The 18,313-nt window shown below is 38.9% G+C and overlaps 1 protein-coding gene across 1 annotated transcript in view; it reads right to left on the reverse strand.

Moving 5' to 3' along the window:
• The window catches only part of GABRA2 (gamma-aminobutyric acid type A receptor subunit alpha2), a 147,771-nt gene that overhangs the window by 1,693 nt on the left and 127,765 nt on the right, over window positions 1–18,313 (reverse strand). The window contains exon 9 of the mRNA XM_075261618.1: window positions 409–611. Coding sequence (XP_075117719.1) covers window positions 409–611 — 203 coding nt within the window. The remainder of the gene's footprint in view (window positions 1–408; window positions 612–18,313) is intronic.

Here is an 18,313-nt window from a genome sequence, read left to right on the forward strand (position 1 = left end):
CTACGGACTTCTAACAGACCGTAACTGATATCTATGTTACAAAAATGTTACTCGTCGTGCATGACCAACTCCTCTGTGAAACTGCAGCAGTGTACCTCGGTTTCAGTAGGCATGTGCTGGACACTCCAGTGTGAACTCAAAGTGAAGCCAAAGTGCACTTCCCTTGCTTCACCGAACAACTGCACAGGCACCACAAGCATTTGAGACTCATTGGATTCCTCTTCAGGTAGTATATTTTTTTTTTTTTTTTTTTTTTAATGCAGACATGGACAATGTTACAACATTGGGACATTGAACCCTCCAGTAGACAGGGTGGTTTAATGTCCTAAATCGACCGGTTCCCAATTAATAGGTATTGATAGTAAAGACAAACCGTTATTTTTTTTCTAATAAAAAAAATTCTCTTACCTTATCATTGACAACACTTTTTCCATCCCAAGCCCATCCTCTCTTTGTAAAATAGTTAACAGTGGCAAACTCTATCAAAGCTGAGAAAACAAATGCATAACAGACAGCGATAAACCAGTCCATAGCGGTAGCATAAGCTACTTTTGGCAAGGAGTTTCTGGCGCTGATACTGAGCGTTGTCATGGTCAGAACAGTTGTGACACCTAAAAGCAAAACAAAACATCAATCAATGTCTTTACATAATACGACTTTATTCATGGCAGATTCCAATGAGGAATTATAATAAATCTGTTGAGCCTTGTACGATAGAGACGTGGAAGATGTTACAGGATAATAAAGTAAAAGAAGACGATAATAATGAGAATATACAATGGCTCGACAAGAAATTACTTATCCAAACTTGAATAAAGTCAGGGTTACACATCAGATTGTGATATGTATCACTTTTTATTGAGGAGTTTGATATATCTACCTGCTATTATCCACTGCCTTGCTTCACCATTTTCTACTCAAGATCCATATGGCACTTGATTTCAGTGCCAGTCACATGGTCCAATAAGTTCTATTCCAGCACTCCTTCCTTCTCTCTGTAGGTGATATGCTTGAAGGAGCTGACTGTCTGGTTGAGTCTGCTAGCTAAGCCAACCCCCTACTAGGTCTCTGCATCAGCCAGTCCCCTTCAAGCACATCACTGACAAAAAGAGATGGCTTCCGCTGTGTCGGATCGAATACAGAAGTACAGCTTTATACTGTAGACTGAAGGACTGTCACCGATAATTCAACCAGATTGATACATTACATTAAATGATATTGGTAAACCAACAAAATAACTTTCTATACCCTTACATTTTAACAACGTTCTGTCATTTTAATATATCAGTATGAAATTTGTAATTTATACATTCGGTAGTGGAGTCAACAAAAGAAAATTCTCACTCTTAACAGTTTTCATAAAAATTCTACCCAATGAATTACAATAGGGAAATCAGAAAACTGTGACTTTTTCTCTTCTTTTTAACACATTGAAACCTACTTAAACAGACGTCCTTCCATTTGGCTTATTTCCAAATTTTTTAACTGATCTGTTACAATTTTATGTTTAGCCAAAAAGTGATATGAACATAGCTGGAAATAATTACCATATATACTCGAATATAAGCCGAATTTTTCAGCACAGTTTTTGTGCTGAAAAAGTCCCCCTCGGCTTATACTCAAGTCAAGCAAAAAAAAAAAAAAAAAAAAAAATATATATATATATATATATATATATATATATATTTTTTTTTCTTTTTTTTTGGGGGGGGGGTCTATGACCAGTTGCAATAGTAATGTATAGAATCTTCCATAAAATAGTGAACAAAAAGAAGCTTTAAGAAAAATATAATACAAAAATAAAGTAAATAAAAGTTCTACATCCCTCCTTTCCCTAGAATACATATAAAAGTAGGAACTGACTGTGAAACACATACACATTAGGTATCCCTGTGTCTGACAGTGCCCGGTCTACTGAATATAGGGGATCTGCAGTGCTCCTGTTCTGTCAGGAAAGGGTTAATAGGAGCACTGCAGATCCCCTATATTCAGCCAGGCTGAATTCCAAGTGTGTGTGTGGGGGGGAACCCAGTCCTCAAGCCCAGGGAAGGGGCAGACAGATAACCAAAACACCCCCTCCCCTTCCCCAGCAACTACTGCACCCAAAAACTCTGACCTTTTTAATTTTTGAAATTTTCCAGTAGCTGCTGCATTTCCCCCCCTCGGCTTATACTCGAGTCAATAAGTTTTCCCAGTTTTTTTGTAGTAAAATTAGGGGCCTCGGCTTATATTTGGGTCGGCTTATACTCGAGTATATACAGTATTTGAGACTTGCCTTCAATATCTAAGCACCAACGCACACCAATAACTTAGCATCATCTTAATATAAAGAATTTTTACACAACCATGAAAAATAAATAAATTACAAAAACATTTGGAAAAATTAAATTGTTAACAGATTATATGATTTTATTTAAAGGAAGCAAAATAGCTAATTTATATAACATTCTGTATTAACGGCAACCATAAAAATATTTTAACCTACAAAATTCACCAGGAACCCCTATATCACATAAATTTGGTATACCCCACAAAAACTATAAAAATAACTTTCAGTTATTAGGGAAGAGCAGGAAGCTTTGAGAATAGGTGTCCTGGAAGATGAAATGAAATTTATTTAAGACAATTCATGACTCTTATGAAGAGATCACCGTGCGTTCAAAATGTGTAGAACTGATAAAAATGGAATAACATAAAAAAACAAATTCTGAAAATGACTTCAATGACCCACAAAAAGATCTAAGAATCAAATTAAAGTTGAGCTAATCGCTTTTACTTTCTCACCATGTTTTGCAAAGTATACCTAAAGCATATTCTTCTTATCAGAAATATGTTACAACATTTACATTGCAAACCTACTGTATGTGCTAAAATAATTTTAAAATTTTTCATAAAATAACTAAAACACTGCTTATTCTTAATAAAGTTAATCTACTGAATCTGTCTCTTTGAAGATCATTCAATTTCTTATATAGACATAACTTAGTATCTATAAAAGAATAAGCACATACGTTTTCATTGATGGAAAAGGAAAACTTGCTCTAGTGCCACCTTTGGAAGGCTGTTCCCTATAGATCAATGGCTGGAGGTGCTAGAGGGAGTTTTCCTTTTTTCGATCAAGGAAAACTTGGATATTTCTTTCCCAGAATTCCTAGTAGATTAGGCAGGTCTGTCAGGCCATTAAAAGGTGGCCTGCAAAGGTGTCATCGTCTTAAAGAACTATAGTACCCCTTCTTACCTTAATATCAACAACAGACACATATTAACCCCTTCCTGCCGTGGGCATTTTTTGACTTTCGTTTTTGAATCCCCCCCAATTACAAATGCCATAACTTTCTTATTTTTCCGCTCCCAGAGCCATGAGGTCTTAATGTTTGTGGGACAAATTTTTCTTCATGATGCTACCATTAAAGGGATTCAATCATTAAAAAGCAATTTTTTGTCCCTAACGCGTAGGAATAGCCTTCAGAAATAGCCTTAAACAGCTGACATTTACTGTACTAGTACGACGGATGTAGAGAAGGGGACAAGAGCTGTTTTAAGAGATTGAGCATTCAAATGATTTAAGCGGTGTCTTCGCTGCTTACCAAGTGCAGCATAGTACACTGTGTATAACTAGAGATGAGCGAGTAGTATTCGATCGAGTAGGTGTTCGATTGAATACTACGGTATTCGAAATACTCGTACTCGATCGAGTACCACTCGCTGTTTGAATGTAAAAGTTCGATGCAGAACCAGCATTGATTGCTCGAATGCTATACAGTCGGCCAATCAACTCTGGTTCTTCTCCTACCTTTAGAATTCTTCTCTGTGCAGCTTCCACGCGGCGTCTTCCGGCTCTGAATTCACTCTGCCAGGCATCGGGCCTGGGCAGAGCCGACTGCACATGCCCGCACTACAAGCGGGCATGTGCAGTCGGCTCTGCCCAGGCCCGATGCCTGCAGAGTGAATTCAGAGCTGGAAGACGCCGTGGGGACGCTGCATGGAGAAGACTTCTCGGAGGATCCAGCCCGACCCTCACTCGTGGACTTGGTAAGTGTAATTTGATCGAACGTTGCCTACCCCTGAAACGAGCATTTTCCCCCCATAGACTATAATAGGGTTCGATATTCGATTCGAGTAGTCGAATATTGAGGGGCTACTCAAAACGAATCTCGAACATTTTACTGTTCTCTCATCTCTATGTATAACCTGTTCTTGGTATTGCAGCTATGTCCGATTCTTTTGAATGGGTCCGGGCTTTAAACAAGCCATGTGACAGATGAATGTGACGTCACTGCTCTTTGAAGTGGAATTGGCACTTGGCTCATGCCAAATAGGTAATCTAAAGGTGTATCAGGTGTTATATCCTGTGAGCAAAAAATCTACATCTAAACTCGTAAAATGCATAAAATGTAAAGACTGAATTTTTTGAAATTTCTCAACAGCACGTCTCACGGGACAGACATCTGCAGATTCAAGTGATGGCACATAAACCTGATAAGCTATTCTCTTCTACTCTATGCCAACTGTTTGTCTTAAGTTTATTTCTACATCTGTAATAAAATGACTCATGTGTGGAAATTGTTAAATATGTGTATAGTATAATTATTATGCACGCATGCATCTGGGCTTTTGTTACAGCTACAGTTGACAGACTACTCCGGTGGAAACAATAATAATGGGACTATATTTGCATATTTTCCTACTTACATATATTCTACTCATGGTTTATTTTTTTTATACATAAGAATTTTTTTTTTTTCAAAATATTCATAAGAAATCTGAAATATAAATATAGTCACATAAATAAAAAATATTTTCGTAATAATTAATATTTACATTAGGTTATATGATTTTGAGTTGACCACTAAAATAAAACAGTACTTTTCACGTTCAAAACCAGATACTGATCCAAATGTTTTTAAAATCTGATTTTGTTTTTTTATATTATAGATTTTTTTTTAATTCTGTTGTCCGTACATGATTATGGGGGCAGCCATGCTAAGGGCATTCAGATATGATTTACAGTAGCCACATGGACCATAGGAATATGTAGTCTGGAGATAATTCATTGAGTTGTGTAGAGGTTATCATGAAGGATTTAGAAGGTCAGTTTTGTCAGTTTTCTGGCAGATGAGGCAAGAAAAGTCGCAATTTTTATTTAATGTACATGTGTTTTTGCGCAAAGTTTTTTGTTTTTTCTTTAATTTTCCACTTTTTGCTTTGCTTGCCACATTTGAAGAAAAAGATGGTGGACTGGAATGGGGACACCTTGTCAACCTAATTTGAAGTTCCTCTGTCAGGATGCGAAGAATGTAATTGGGCACCTTCACCCCCTATAGCTACACCCCTGCCTGAAAACTATATCACTCCCTGACTGGTATAGATTTATTTTCTGGCACACGGACAGTTACGGTAATGCACAAATGGATTAATACCAGCAAATTGAGTGCCAGTCTGAATAAGTTGGCCATTGTGTGTTTTCTGCTTGTATACTGTTGGCCTTATCTTTTTGTTGTATGACAATGCTAAAAAGTGATCTTTACTCAGCAGGAAGTGTAACCCTACAGTGAGGCTCAACGTATAGTGTGAAAACTTGTGGAGGTTCATATCTGTGAAAAACACGTGAAAGACCTGGGCGTGGGCATAGCTGTGGTGCCGTGTATGCCCTGTCACCCATATGGGAAGGCGAGCTCATAACCTAATCTCTTGGTAAGCTAAAAGTACAGCATAAATAATGAAAAAAACACAGCAAAAATTCTTTAAAAATATGTTTACTACAAAAAAAGGTGATTTAACCCCTAGATGTCACTAATCTGCCTATTTACGTTGCTCGGTCTGATGCTCGGTGCGTCACGTTAATTAATGTCAAACACAACAGTTGTGATTTACAACTGCTCCTCTACAAGTGATAAGTGCTGACATCTCCATGCTAAAGCTTTTAGGACTTTTATCATCACTTTTATCAACAAAATTTAACTCTTTGTAGTGATGATAGTAACCTGAAAGAGACTTTCCATTCACTTTGGGGCTTCCTAACCCCCTACTTCTTATATGTTTGCTCCCAGTCTCAGCAGGGAGCCTAGCTAGCAGTTTACAGCCCTCTACCATACTAAACTACTGGTTAATGTACACATGGACTAGAGGTCCAAAAAATAAGCCATGCTGAATATAAAATGATATATTAAACCTAATTTTTGTTAAAATAAACTATATAATCGTGTAGCCCATGTGATCAGAAGAACTAGGAAAGTAAATTTTAACATGTTTATGTGCAATATTATATATCAAAAAATTTTGTTTTAGGTATGAGAAGCAAATTTTTCATTCTTTTCATATTTTATACCATTTTTCTACTTGTAACCTTATTTAACAAATAATCCTACCTATTTGAAGCCTTATGTGTAGAGATGAGCGAACAGTAAAATGTTCGAGGTTCGATATTCGTTTCGAGTAGTCCCTCAATATTCGACTACTCGAATCGAATATCGAACCCTATTATAGTCTATGGGGGGAAAATGCTCGTTTCAGGGGTAGGCAACGTTCAATCAAATCATACTTACCAAGTCCGCGAGTGAGGGTCGGGCTGGATCCTCCGAGCAGTCTTCTCCTTGCAGCGACCCCCGCGGCATCTTCCGGCTCTTCATTCACTCTGCCAGGCATTGGGCCTGGGCAGAGCCGACTGCACATGCCCGCACTACAAGCGGACATGCGCAGTCGGCTCTGCCCAGGCCCGATGCCTGGCAGACTGAATTCAGAGCCGGAAGACGCCGCGGGGAAGCTGCACGGAGAAGACTCAGCATGGATTGGCCGACTGTATAGCATTCGGCCAATCAATGCCGGTTCTGCATCGAACCTTTACATTCGAACAGCGAGTGGTACTCGATCGAGTACGAGTATTTCGAATACCGTAGTATTCGATCGAATACCTACTCAATCGAGTACTACTTGCTCATCTCTACTTATGTGTCCTGAAAAGACATTGTAAAAATTGTTGAGATATACAAAGCCATTAAAAAGATATTGTGGTGTAAAGCAATGCATACAAAAGTGCTTTGGCCTGAGCCTTGGGGCATCAATGATACTTGGTCCTGAAAGGGTTAAAATATAGGACTTTTTTAAATTAAAAATTCTATATAGGTTTTTTGCTAAATTTCCGAAGAGACAGCAGAACAGGATATGAGTATAAAAAAACACAATCTTTTAGTTGCATTGCAATGGTGGATTCCTTGAACAAGTTCAAAGAGGGCCTGGATGCCTTTCTTGAAGAGAACCATATTACGGGTTATGGACTCTAGATTTTAAGGACACGTTGATCCAGGGTTTTATACTGACTGCCAGACTGGAAACAGGAAGGATTTTTTTTTTTCCCCTGAAACGGGGCAATTGGCATGAGCCTCATGGTTTTTTTTTTTGCCTTCCTCTGGATCAACACTGTAAGGACTGTAGGGTTATAGGTTTGACTTGATGGACTGATGTCTTCATCCAACCTCATCTACTATGTACCGTATATACTTGAGTATAAGCCGAATTTTTCAGCCCAGTTTTTGAGCTAAAAAAGCCCCCCTCGGCTTATACTCGAGTCAGCAAAAAAATATATATATATGACCAGACGCAATATTAATGTATAGAATCTCCCATAAAATAGTGCAAAAAAAAAAAGATTAAAAAAATAAAAGTTCTAATCCCTCCTTTCCCTAGAATACATATAAAAGTAGAAAATGACTGTGAAACACATATACACATACTGAATATAGGGGATCTGCAGTGCTCCTGTTCCGTCGGGAAGGGGTTAATAGGAGCACTGCAGATCCCCTATATTCAGCCAGACTGAATTCCAAGTGGGGGGAAAAAAAACAGTCCTCGGGGAGGGGCAGACAGACAACCAAAACACCCCCTCCCCTTCCCCAGCAACTACTGCACCCAAAAACTCCGACCATTTTAATTTTTGAAATTTTCCAGTAGCTGCTGCATTTCCCCCCCTCGACTTATACTCGAGTCAATAAGTTTTCACAGTTTTTTGTGGTAAAATTAGGGACCTCGGCTTATATTCGGGTCGGCTTATACTCAAGTATATACGGTAACTATGTAATACTCATTACCCAGCTATGCCCTATCACTCAGGCCATTCCATTCTTGGACAAATTCTCTTTTCACTTACAAAACATCGAACTAAAATTGAAACTTAATTTCTTTTTTTTTTTTTCTAATAAAGTTGCCCAAGATTATTTTTTATGATCACATACTGTAATTCAGAGAATGGAAGAAGGGAGTGGGAGGACAGCAAACTGTAGACTTATTATTTTCTACAGAAATCCCACAATCACAAATCAAGAAGTACAAAGCAATAAAGCCTTGTTGTCAGTGACTCATCCGTTATGGAAAAAAATAATGAAAAGACAAATTGAGGGTGTATGGAAATAAAAGTAACAATTATAAAGTCCCCCCGCGGGAAGGCACATATTCTAATGTGACAACTATTTGTAGATGGCAATTATTTCAATATTTAATTGTTCGCTGTTGATAATAGGTAATATTAGGTAATATAATGTATACTGTCAGATTGCAAGAGGATTATTACTGTGCTATGGTAGAATTTAAAGGGAACCTGTCAATGAAACAGACTTGTTTAAATGTTGCGTTTTAAAGTTAGGGCAAAGTGGATGGGATTCTAGTGAATCCCATGCCCACTTTGCTGTAAAAACCGCACAGTGAACAGTCCGCGATTTCCAAAACCATTGCAGTTTTGGAAATCGCAGAATGTAAATTATACCTACGGAAATGCCGGCAGCTGCCCTATAAGTATACAGTCCTATGAAAAAGTTTGGGCACCCCTATTAATCTTAATCATTTTTTGTTCTAAATATTTTGGTGTTTGCAACAGCCATTTCAGTTTGATATATCTAATAACTGATGGACACAGTAATATTTCAGGATTGAAATGAGGTTTATTGTACTAACAGAAAATGTGCAATATGCATTAAACCAAAATTTGACCGGTGCAAAAGTATGGGCACCCTTATCATTTTATTGATTTGAATTCCCCTAACTACTTTTTACTGACTTACTGAAGCACAAAATTGGTTTTGTAACCTCAGTGAGCTTTGAACTTCATAGCCAGATGTATCCAATCATAAGAAAAGGTATTTAAGGTGGCCAATTGCAAGTTGATCTCCTATTTGAATCTCCTCTGAAGAGTGGCATCATGGGCTACTCAAAACAACTCTCAAATGATCTGAAAACAAAGATTGTTCAACATAGTTGTTCAGGGGAAGGATACAAAAAGTTGTCTCAGAGATTTAACCTGTCAGTTTCCACTGTGAGGAACATAGTAAGGAAATGGAAGACCACAGGGACAGTTCTTGTTAAGCCCAGAAGTGGCAGGCCAAGAAAAATATCAGAAAGGCAGAGAAGAAGAATGGTGAGAACAGTCAAGGACAATCCACAGACACCTCCAAAGAGCTGCAGCATCATCTTGCTGCAGATGGTGTCACTGTGCATCAGTCAGCAATACAGCGCACTTTGCACAAATAGAAGCTGTATGGGAGAGTGATGAGAAAGAAGCCGTTTCTGCACGTACGCCACAAATAGAGTTGCCTGAGGTATGAAAAAGCACATTTGGACAAGCCAGCTTCATTTTGGAAACAAAAATTGAGTTGTTTGGTTATAAAAAAAGGCATTATGCATGGCGTCCAAAAAGAAACAGCATTCCAAGAAAAACACTTGCTACCCACTGTAAAATTTGGTGGAGGTTCCATCATGCTTTGGGGCTGTGTGGCCAATGCCGGCATCGGGAATCTTGTTAAAGTTGAGAGTCGCATGGATTCCACTCAGTATCAGCAGATGCTTGAGAATAATGTTCAAGAATCAGTGACGAAGTTGAAGTTACGCCAGGGATGGATATTTCAGCAAGACAATGATCCAAAACACCGCTCCAAATCCTCAGGCATTCATGCAGAGGAACAATTACAATGTTCTGGAATGGCCATCCCAGTCCCCAGACCTGAATATCATTGAACATCTGTGGGATGATTTGAAGCGGGCTGTCCATGCTCGGCGACCATCTAACTTAACTGAACTTGAATTGTTTGTCCAAAATACCTTTATCCAGGATCCAGGAACTGATTAAAAGCTACAGGAAGCGACTAGAGGCTGTTATCTTTGCAAAAGGAGGATCTACTAAATATTAATGTCACTTTTCTGTTGAGGTGCCCATACTTTTGCACCAGTCAAATTTTGGTTGAATGCATATTGCACATTTTCTGTTAGTACAATAAACCTCATTTCAATCCTGAAATATTACTGTGTCCATCAGTTATTAGATATATCAAACTGAAATGGCTGTTATAAACACCAAAATATTTAGAACTAAAAATGATTAAGATTAATAGGGATGCCCAAACTTTTTCATAGGACTGTAATTGAAACAGAAAGTCCACAGAGGAAACCTCTGCAAACTTTCTGTCTAAAGCGCTGCAGGAACAACCACGGTGATTTGCTGCCGCGTTTTTTCCCACAGCACTTTTTTGCTAGATGGGGCCTTAGTCTAACTCACTACAGAATACTAGCCCTACCCCAGCTGTCCTTGCTCTCTACCCTGTTCTGAGCAGATTAGAAGCAGTGGTGCAGACCCAAACAGTCAAGACAGGGACACAAAATGTGCCGCCAACTGGTTTATTTTGAAAAAACTGAAAAATAAATAAATCTGGACTTAAGGCACAAAAATAGCAAAACAAATTACAGCCTTAACTTCAGGCAAAAAAATAAAATAAAAACCTGCTCGTCTGAGCAACCAACTAAACAGAATGGATAACTGTAACATCTCTGCCTGTTCAGGTCACTACGCCACCCTCTGCTGGCATGCGATGGTGCAGGAAGCGTGTGCAGTTTAGTTCCTTGCTTAGAGTTCTTAGTTGTACTGCGTGAACACGGCTCTAGTTCTGTAATTGAATTTGCACCACACCCGTCTTCTGCTCTTGTCTGCCTCTGTCCATGAAGTATTTAAATTTGGTCTTGCCCTGTGAATGACAGCCTGTCTTCCTGTCAGGTCCAGGGTGGGTTCATCCTCCCCTATTTAGTCTTGGCTCACATTCACACTGGTGCCTGTTATTGCCTCATGCTTGCTGGCTTTCTCTTGCTGTTTTGTTACTTGTATTCTTAATCCTGACCTTGGCTTTTCCTATTGACTATTCTTTTGGACTTCGATTTGGCACTGCATTGCTCGACTGTTACTGGACCCTCAGCTAGCTGACCTCCCTATGTTGTTGTTTGTTTTATATATATATATATATATATATATATATATATATATATATATATATTATATAGAATAACTTTAGCACAATCACGTTTTTTTCTGTAAGTTAGTTATCCCGCACCACTCGCATCTTTAGCCCAGAACAAAGGTAAAGAAGGATTAATTTGTAAGCCTGTAGTGTATTAAGGGTATAAATTCCCCAATATTTGGCTTTAATCTAAATTTGTTTGCTTAATATCTTATCATTTTACTTTTTCATTCATATAATTGAGGTTTCCTTAAAAGCTCAGTTAAATGACCTTTAAGCAATAAGCGAATGGTGTAACCTTGTAATTACGATGCGTTGCTCATCGTTAGTAGTAATACTATTCTTGTCAGACTGTAAGCTCAGATATGATTGCAATCAGTGGAATCCTGAGAATATATTCTATGACTCAAGAAGCCTCAATGTATCCAATCAAGACACTTTAGTGATGTCTAATTGTTGTGATGTTCCGCGATGTGACACTCCGATATTATATTATTAAGCATCTCCTATTATTTAATACATTATTCAGTGGTTATCACGAAGGCAAATGCAGTGTTGTGTCAAAACTCATTCCTTCTGCCTAAATGTAAAACCATGAAGATCATTACTCATAAATAAGCACATGAAAAAGCACTTATAATATATCAGCAAATTAGAGATTCAACCTTTTTTTTTTTTAGAACTCAAGATGTTACGAAGGTTACACGCACGAAGAGAAGGACCAGACCCTACTAGGTAGCAAAAAACTGCAATTGTAGGTTTATTAAAAGAATCTGTTATGTGGTGTACATAAGAGCTGACCATTGAAATGTCATCCTGTACTAACAAAGGAAAAGCAATCAGATCAATCAATGGTCAGTCTTATAAGTGGACATGCCATGTAATGTATAGGGACGATTTAGAGAATGATGAATGATGGCTTGTGTCTTAACTGAGCTACTACATATTGGGAATATTGAGTATAATCCCCTCTGGATTTCAGGGGATCTATTACCAATATAAACTATATAGATTGGGAAGTCATTAGGTATTCTACCCTTAACTTGCTGCAAATTTTGGTAAGGATTCCAATTATTCATGATGCAAATAAATTATCTAATTATCTGGAAAATCCTATTTACAAGAGGTAGGTAGGGTTTAGCTAATAGTGGCGGGGATTGTCAGCAAATGTGTGGCTTAAGGTGTGACACCATATGCCAAAAATGTGCCAAAATGTTGTCTGCGACAACTCATAGGTAGTATAAACTAGAATGTATAACAATTCAACTAATATTATAAATGTGAAAGTTCGTGGGTTAGGATGTTTGTATTTTTGTTACATAATCATGGCTACTTTTTATCCTGGTAAATGACATGGCTTCATGACTGTTATGAATTTATGTTCACATACTATATTATACTGCACTTGGAAGCAGGTCTGTTATCTCTCTGTGAAAACACACAGCTAACCCTCAGTGGATTGTGTACATTCATTTACATATTACATCGACTTTACTATACCACAAGTAAACTTTACAAAAAGTAGTGGTACAATGACCCATTTTGCATTAAATGTGTTATAATGGGACACTGATCCCCATACTCCCCAAATTAAATACTGGAGTCGGATTATTCACAAACCAAATGAAAATCTTCTGCATAGACTCCACTGTGTCCAACAGTTTGTATCTTAGGTAATACCTGCAGTTTGCGTAGATATATGCTGATAAAGTATGGTTAATATTTTGGTGTATTGAAAAGATTGAGCTGGGAAACCTTGGTCCTACAGATTTACTATTAATCATGCCAGACAACTGTTGGAAGTTATACCAGTTTCTTACTGGTGTAGACTTAGATGCTGGTATTCAGGGCATCCCACAGTACACCAGAATTATTAAGAAGTCGGAGCATCTGGAAAATTCTGGAACATCTGTCAGTACTCCCTATATTAAGACCAGTCAATGCAATTGGTCAATGCACCAGTCTTAAGAAATTTTCTGAATGTAGGTCAGACTTGGTCTACCTTAGATGTATACACAGGGCTAAATTTTCACAAGCGTAAAATCATCATTTACATAGAAATGCATAATGCAAGTAACTGAACACAGAAATAAATATGGGTCTTAAATTTGTAAGGCCTGGTTTACATCTGCATTCAGGATTTGGGGATTCTCTCCGCATATTCCATGTGGACACTGAGCGGAAAATACACGGACCCCGTTATAGTCTATGGGGTCCTTGTGCTTTCATTGCGCCAAGTGGACTCCCCTAATGGAACACCGAACGCAGATGTGAATAAGGCTTAATATTAGAGATGAGTGAGTAGTATTCAAAATACTCATACTCGATCGAGTACCACTCGCTATTCGATGGGAAAGTTCGATGCAGAACCAGCATTGATTGGCTGAATGCTATACAGTCGGCCAATCAATGCTGGTTCTTCCCCTACCTTTAGAAGTCTTCTCCGTGCAGCTTCTCTGCAGCGTCTTCCGGCTCTGAATTCACTCTGCCAGGCATCGGGCCTGGGCAGAGCCGACTGCGCATGCCGCACTACATTTTCTTGTAGTGTGGACATGCGCAGTCGGCTCTGCCCAGGCCCGATGCCTGGCTGAGTGAATTCAGAGCCGGAAGATGCCGCGGGGACGCTGCACGTAGAAGTCTTTTCGGAGGATCCAGCCCGACCCTCACTCGTGGACTTGGTAAGTGTAATTTGATCGAATGTTGCCTACCCTGATACGAGCATTTTCCCCCCATAGACTATAATAGGATTCGATATTCGATTTGAGTAGTCAAATATTAAGGGGCTACTCGAAACGAATATCGAACATTTTACTGTTCGCTCATCTCCACTTAATATCACCACAGTCAACTGTTTCCACTTGGAAGCAGCTGCAGCGATCAACAGATCTTGACCGGTCTGGCCTCAAACACTTAGAGACCATCCATCAAACATGACAGTGCCTCAGTATGTGATGCAAATGTTTCTAAATGTATTCCATTCTGAATACTTATTTTAATCGCAAATGATATTGTCTATATCTCTCTTGGCATATCATACAATAACCCATAGCTGAAGAATGCTTTCCTAAAATATTCTAGACACATAAAGATGGACCAATATTCAACCATTTCCCATAAAGATGGGCCACCAAGGCACGGCTTCCTCTATAGATCCATTGCAGCTGAAGCCTCGGTGATAATATATATGCTGGAATATTTATGGGGCAGCGAGAAATATTCTAATGACTTAGCTTCTGCTTCGAAAACATACGTATTTTCCATAAACCCAAAGGGAAATGTACAGATAGAAACAACATTTTCTTCTAAAACCTGCCATTGATTTCAAGAAGTTCAATTGGAAATACCAGCAGCACAATAAATGCATTAAGAGCCAGGTCCACATTGCAGAATATCTTGTTCTTGGAAGAATTTCCTTCAAAGAGAAGTAGCTATTCTGCTTGAACAGGGTGCAACTAATGTAACACAAGCAACCCGATAAGTCCTAGAAGGTTATATAGCCAAGATTGAGGCAGTTACCACGCTCAATGAAAATGCCAACATTTATCACCAACACACCCATCAATAACCTGAAGGACATAGGACTGTAATGAGCCATTTGTCATGACTGATACCGAATGTCTACAGATTGTAATCAAAACAGCCTATTTACCTGCTCTATCCTCTCTACTAGAGATATAGTACATATCATTGTGGGGTAATGAGAACAGAGACTGCACTTAGATCCCCGGATTCTTATAGACACACTGCAATCTAAACGGAAGCAATAAGGAGGAATTGTAAGGTGAAGTTACTTGGCGCATACTAATGGTTCAAGGCACCAGGTAAGATCATCTGGAAAACCTTTGAGAAAGTGATCACACCGGGACAGAACTCCATAAGAGAATCCATTCCCTAACCTATAATCCAAGGGCTGAATCTAGCAGACTGTGAAATGTAATGAATGGACATTTCCAGAGGGAAGAAAATTACTTATTGATAACTTATTAAGGTCTAAAATAATCCTTTCCCAGGAGGAATAGAGGAACTGAGGAGATGACTATACGACTTCCACTACTGTTCTTCACATAGATTGGTTACAGAATTGATTTTCTAGTGTAGTTGGGGATGGATCTCTATAGAAAGCATCAGGTACCATATAATTTACCTTACCTTACGTATAACTAACTCATATTAGGAGGGTCCAATAAGATTTAGTATAGTTTTTTAATCCTCTTAATGTTGTTTGTGTCTAAACTTGGTATTCTAGTGGGTGGCCATGGTAAGTGACACAATGAAGGTTGTAAAATAATGAAAATATTGTACATCCCAATGGACTCTAGTGGGTGCCCTAGTAAGTGACCTAAGGAAGGTTGTCAAATACTGAAAATATTGTACATCCCAATGGACTCTAGTGGGTGGCCATGGTAAGTGACACAAGAAGGGTTGTCAAATACTGAAAATATTGCACACCCCAATGGACTTTAGTGGGTGGCCATTGTAAGTGACACAATGAAGGTTGTCAAATGCTGAAAATATTGTACATCCCAATGGACTCTAGTGGGTGCCCTAGTAAGTGACACAATGAAGGTTGTCAATAACTGAAAATATTGCACATCCCAATGGACTCTAGTGGGTGCCCTAGTAAGTGACACAATGAAGGTTGTTAGTAACTGAAAATATTGCACATCCCAGTGGACTCTAGTGGGTGCCCTAGTAAGTGACACAATGAAGGTTGTCAATAACTGAAAATATTGCACATCCCAATGGACTCTAGTGGGTGCCCTAGTAAGTGACACAATGAAGGTTGTCAATAACTGAAAATATTGCACATACCAGTGGACTCTAGTGGGTGCCCTAGTAAGTGACACAATGAAGGTTGTTAGTAACTGAAAATATTGCACATCCCAATGGACTTTAGTGGGTGGCCATTGTAAGTGACACAATGAAGGTTGTAAAATAATGAAAATATTGTACATCCCAATGGACTTTAGTGGGTGGCCATTGTAAGTGACACAATGAAGGTTGTAAAATAATGAAAATATTGTACATCCCAATGGACTCTAGTGGGTGGCCCTAATAAGTGACGCAAAGAAGGTTGTCAAATACTGAAAATATTGGACATCCCAATGGACTCCTAAAGCTAGAAAACATGGATGCCAATAAATAAATCACAAGTCACAATAAATCTTTTTCTACAAAATCATATATATCATAATTTCCTCAGCTCCTTCTGCACTTCTGATTCAGATCAGATACCACTTGCTAGATTTTAATGTCCAGAGTTGTTTGGTTACATGCTATGCTACTGATATTTCCTTTGTAAGGGCATACAAATAAAGGATAGCTACTAGATTAGCAAGGGTATGACCACTGGAACCCCTACAGATGAGAATGGGGTCCTCAGTCTCCTGCTTGAATAGAGCAGTGGGTACATATGCTGCTCCATTCACCTTTATGGGACTGATGAAAAGAAGACAATTCCAGGCTTTGGCTATTTCCAGCAGTCCCATAGAATTAAATGGATTGGTGGTGTGCTTGCCCTCCATTGGTTATTGATGCTGTCTTCTCTTCACCAGTCTAGCAGTTATTCCCATTTAGTGGGCAAGAGATTATGTGTTACTAATGGAACAACCATTTACACGCCTATTTAAGCATTGAAATAAAAAAAAAAATTGAGAGTATTCTTCAGTAGTCTTCAGTCTTCAGTAGTTGATACCTTTATTAATGGCTAACTTAAAAAAAATGATGACATATTGCGAGCCTTCGGGATACTAAAGCTATCCCTTCATCAGGCAGGTATAACACAATGTCTGAAGGCAAGTATATTTATACAGGAATAGAGTGTTAGATGCAAAATAGATGGAAAGCAGAACATGCAAATAAACAGTTCAAAAAAGCATATATATCAGTTCACAGGAAGGTTCTCTGGGTTTATGGTTCCTTTGATCAGTCACGTGGTGTCTAGTCACGTCATAAAACCCTGTGACTGGTTTAACCCCATTTGGAGTGTGTCAAAGGTCATCATGAGTTTATATTCCAAAATCCTCCCATCTTTTTTGTTTTTGAAATTTCCTCTTAAAACCAAAATCTTCATATCATTGGTGATATTATGATTTTGATTGCAGAAGTGTTTTGGCACAGGGAGGTCCATTCTCTGTTCTCTAATCGTATGTCTGTGTGAGTTCATCCTCATCCTAAGTGCTTGTCCTGTCTCACCTACATACAGGCCCCCAGGACACATGGTACAGATTATTAAATACACCACATTAGGTGTGCTGCAGGAGAAGTTACCTGGGATCTTGTAGTCTCGATCAGAGTTCGGGATCTTTATTTTATCCGTGGTCAGTATGTGAGGGCAGGTTTTGCACCTTTTCTGTCCGCATGGAAATGTTCCTGTATTAGTTGGAGGTGACAGTGAGCTGATAATCACCGTGTTCCTGAGGTTTGGTGGCTGTTTATAGCACAGGAGAGGGGGGTCTGGAAATATGGATTTTAGATGGTGGTCTTTTTGCGGTAGTGGATGTAATTTGCGTGTGATTCCTCTCAGCATCTCCAGGTGTGGGTTATATGTGATGACCAGGGGCACCCGAGTGTTCTCCTGTTTGGTATTGTATTTTGATAACTCCGATCTTGGTATTCTCGTGGCCCTGTTAATTTGGTTTTCAACTGCTCTTGGATGGTAACCCTGCCTAAAGAAAGTGTTTTTGAGGCCCCCAAGGTGTTTGTCTCTATCTGCAGGGACTGAACATATGTGATGGTATCTGATGGCTTGACTGTAGACGATGGAGTTCTTTATGTGTTTAGGATGAAAATGATCCCATCTTAGGTAGGTAGGGTGGTCAATCGGCTTCCAATACAGCGATGTCTCAATTTTGTTGTCCTGTATCTTGATGACTGTGTCTAGGAAATTTATTTCAGAGAAGGAGTAATTGAACGTCAGTTTGATGGTGGGATGGAACTGGTTGAATTGTTCATGGAAGGTTTTCAGCTGTTGTTCAGACCCAGTCCAAAGGATTAGGATATCATCAATAAAGCGATACTAGGCCAAAGGCCTGGTTGTGCAGGTG

This window comes from Leptodactylus fuscus, chromosome 1 (assembly GCF_031893055.1).
Source record: "Leptodactylus fuscus isolate aLepFus1 chromosome 1, aLepFus1.hap2, whole genome shotgun sequence".
Taxonomy (NCBI): domain Eukaryota; kingdom Metazoa; phylum Chordata; class Amphibia; order Anura; family Leptodactylidae; genus Leptodactylus; species Leptodactylus fuscus.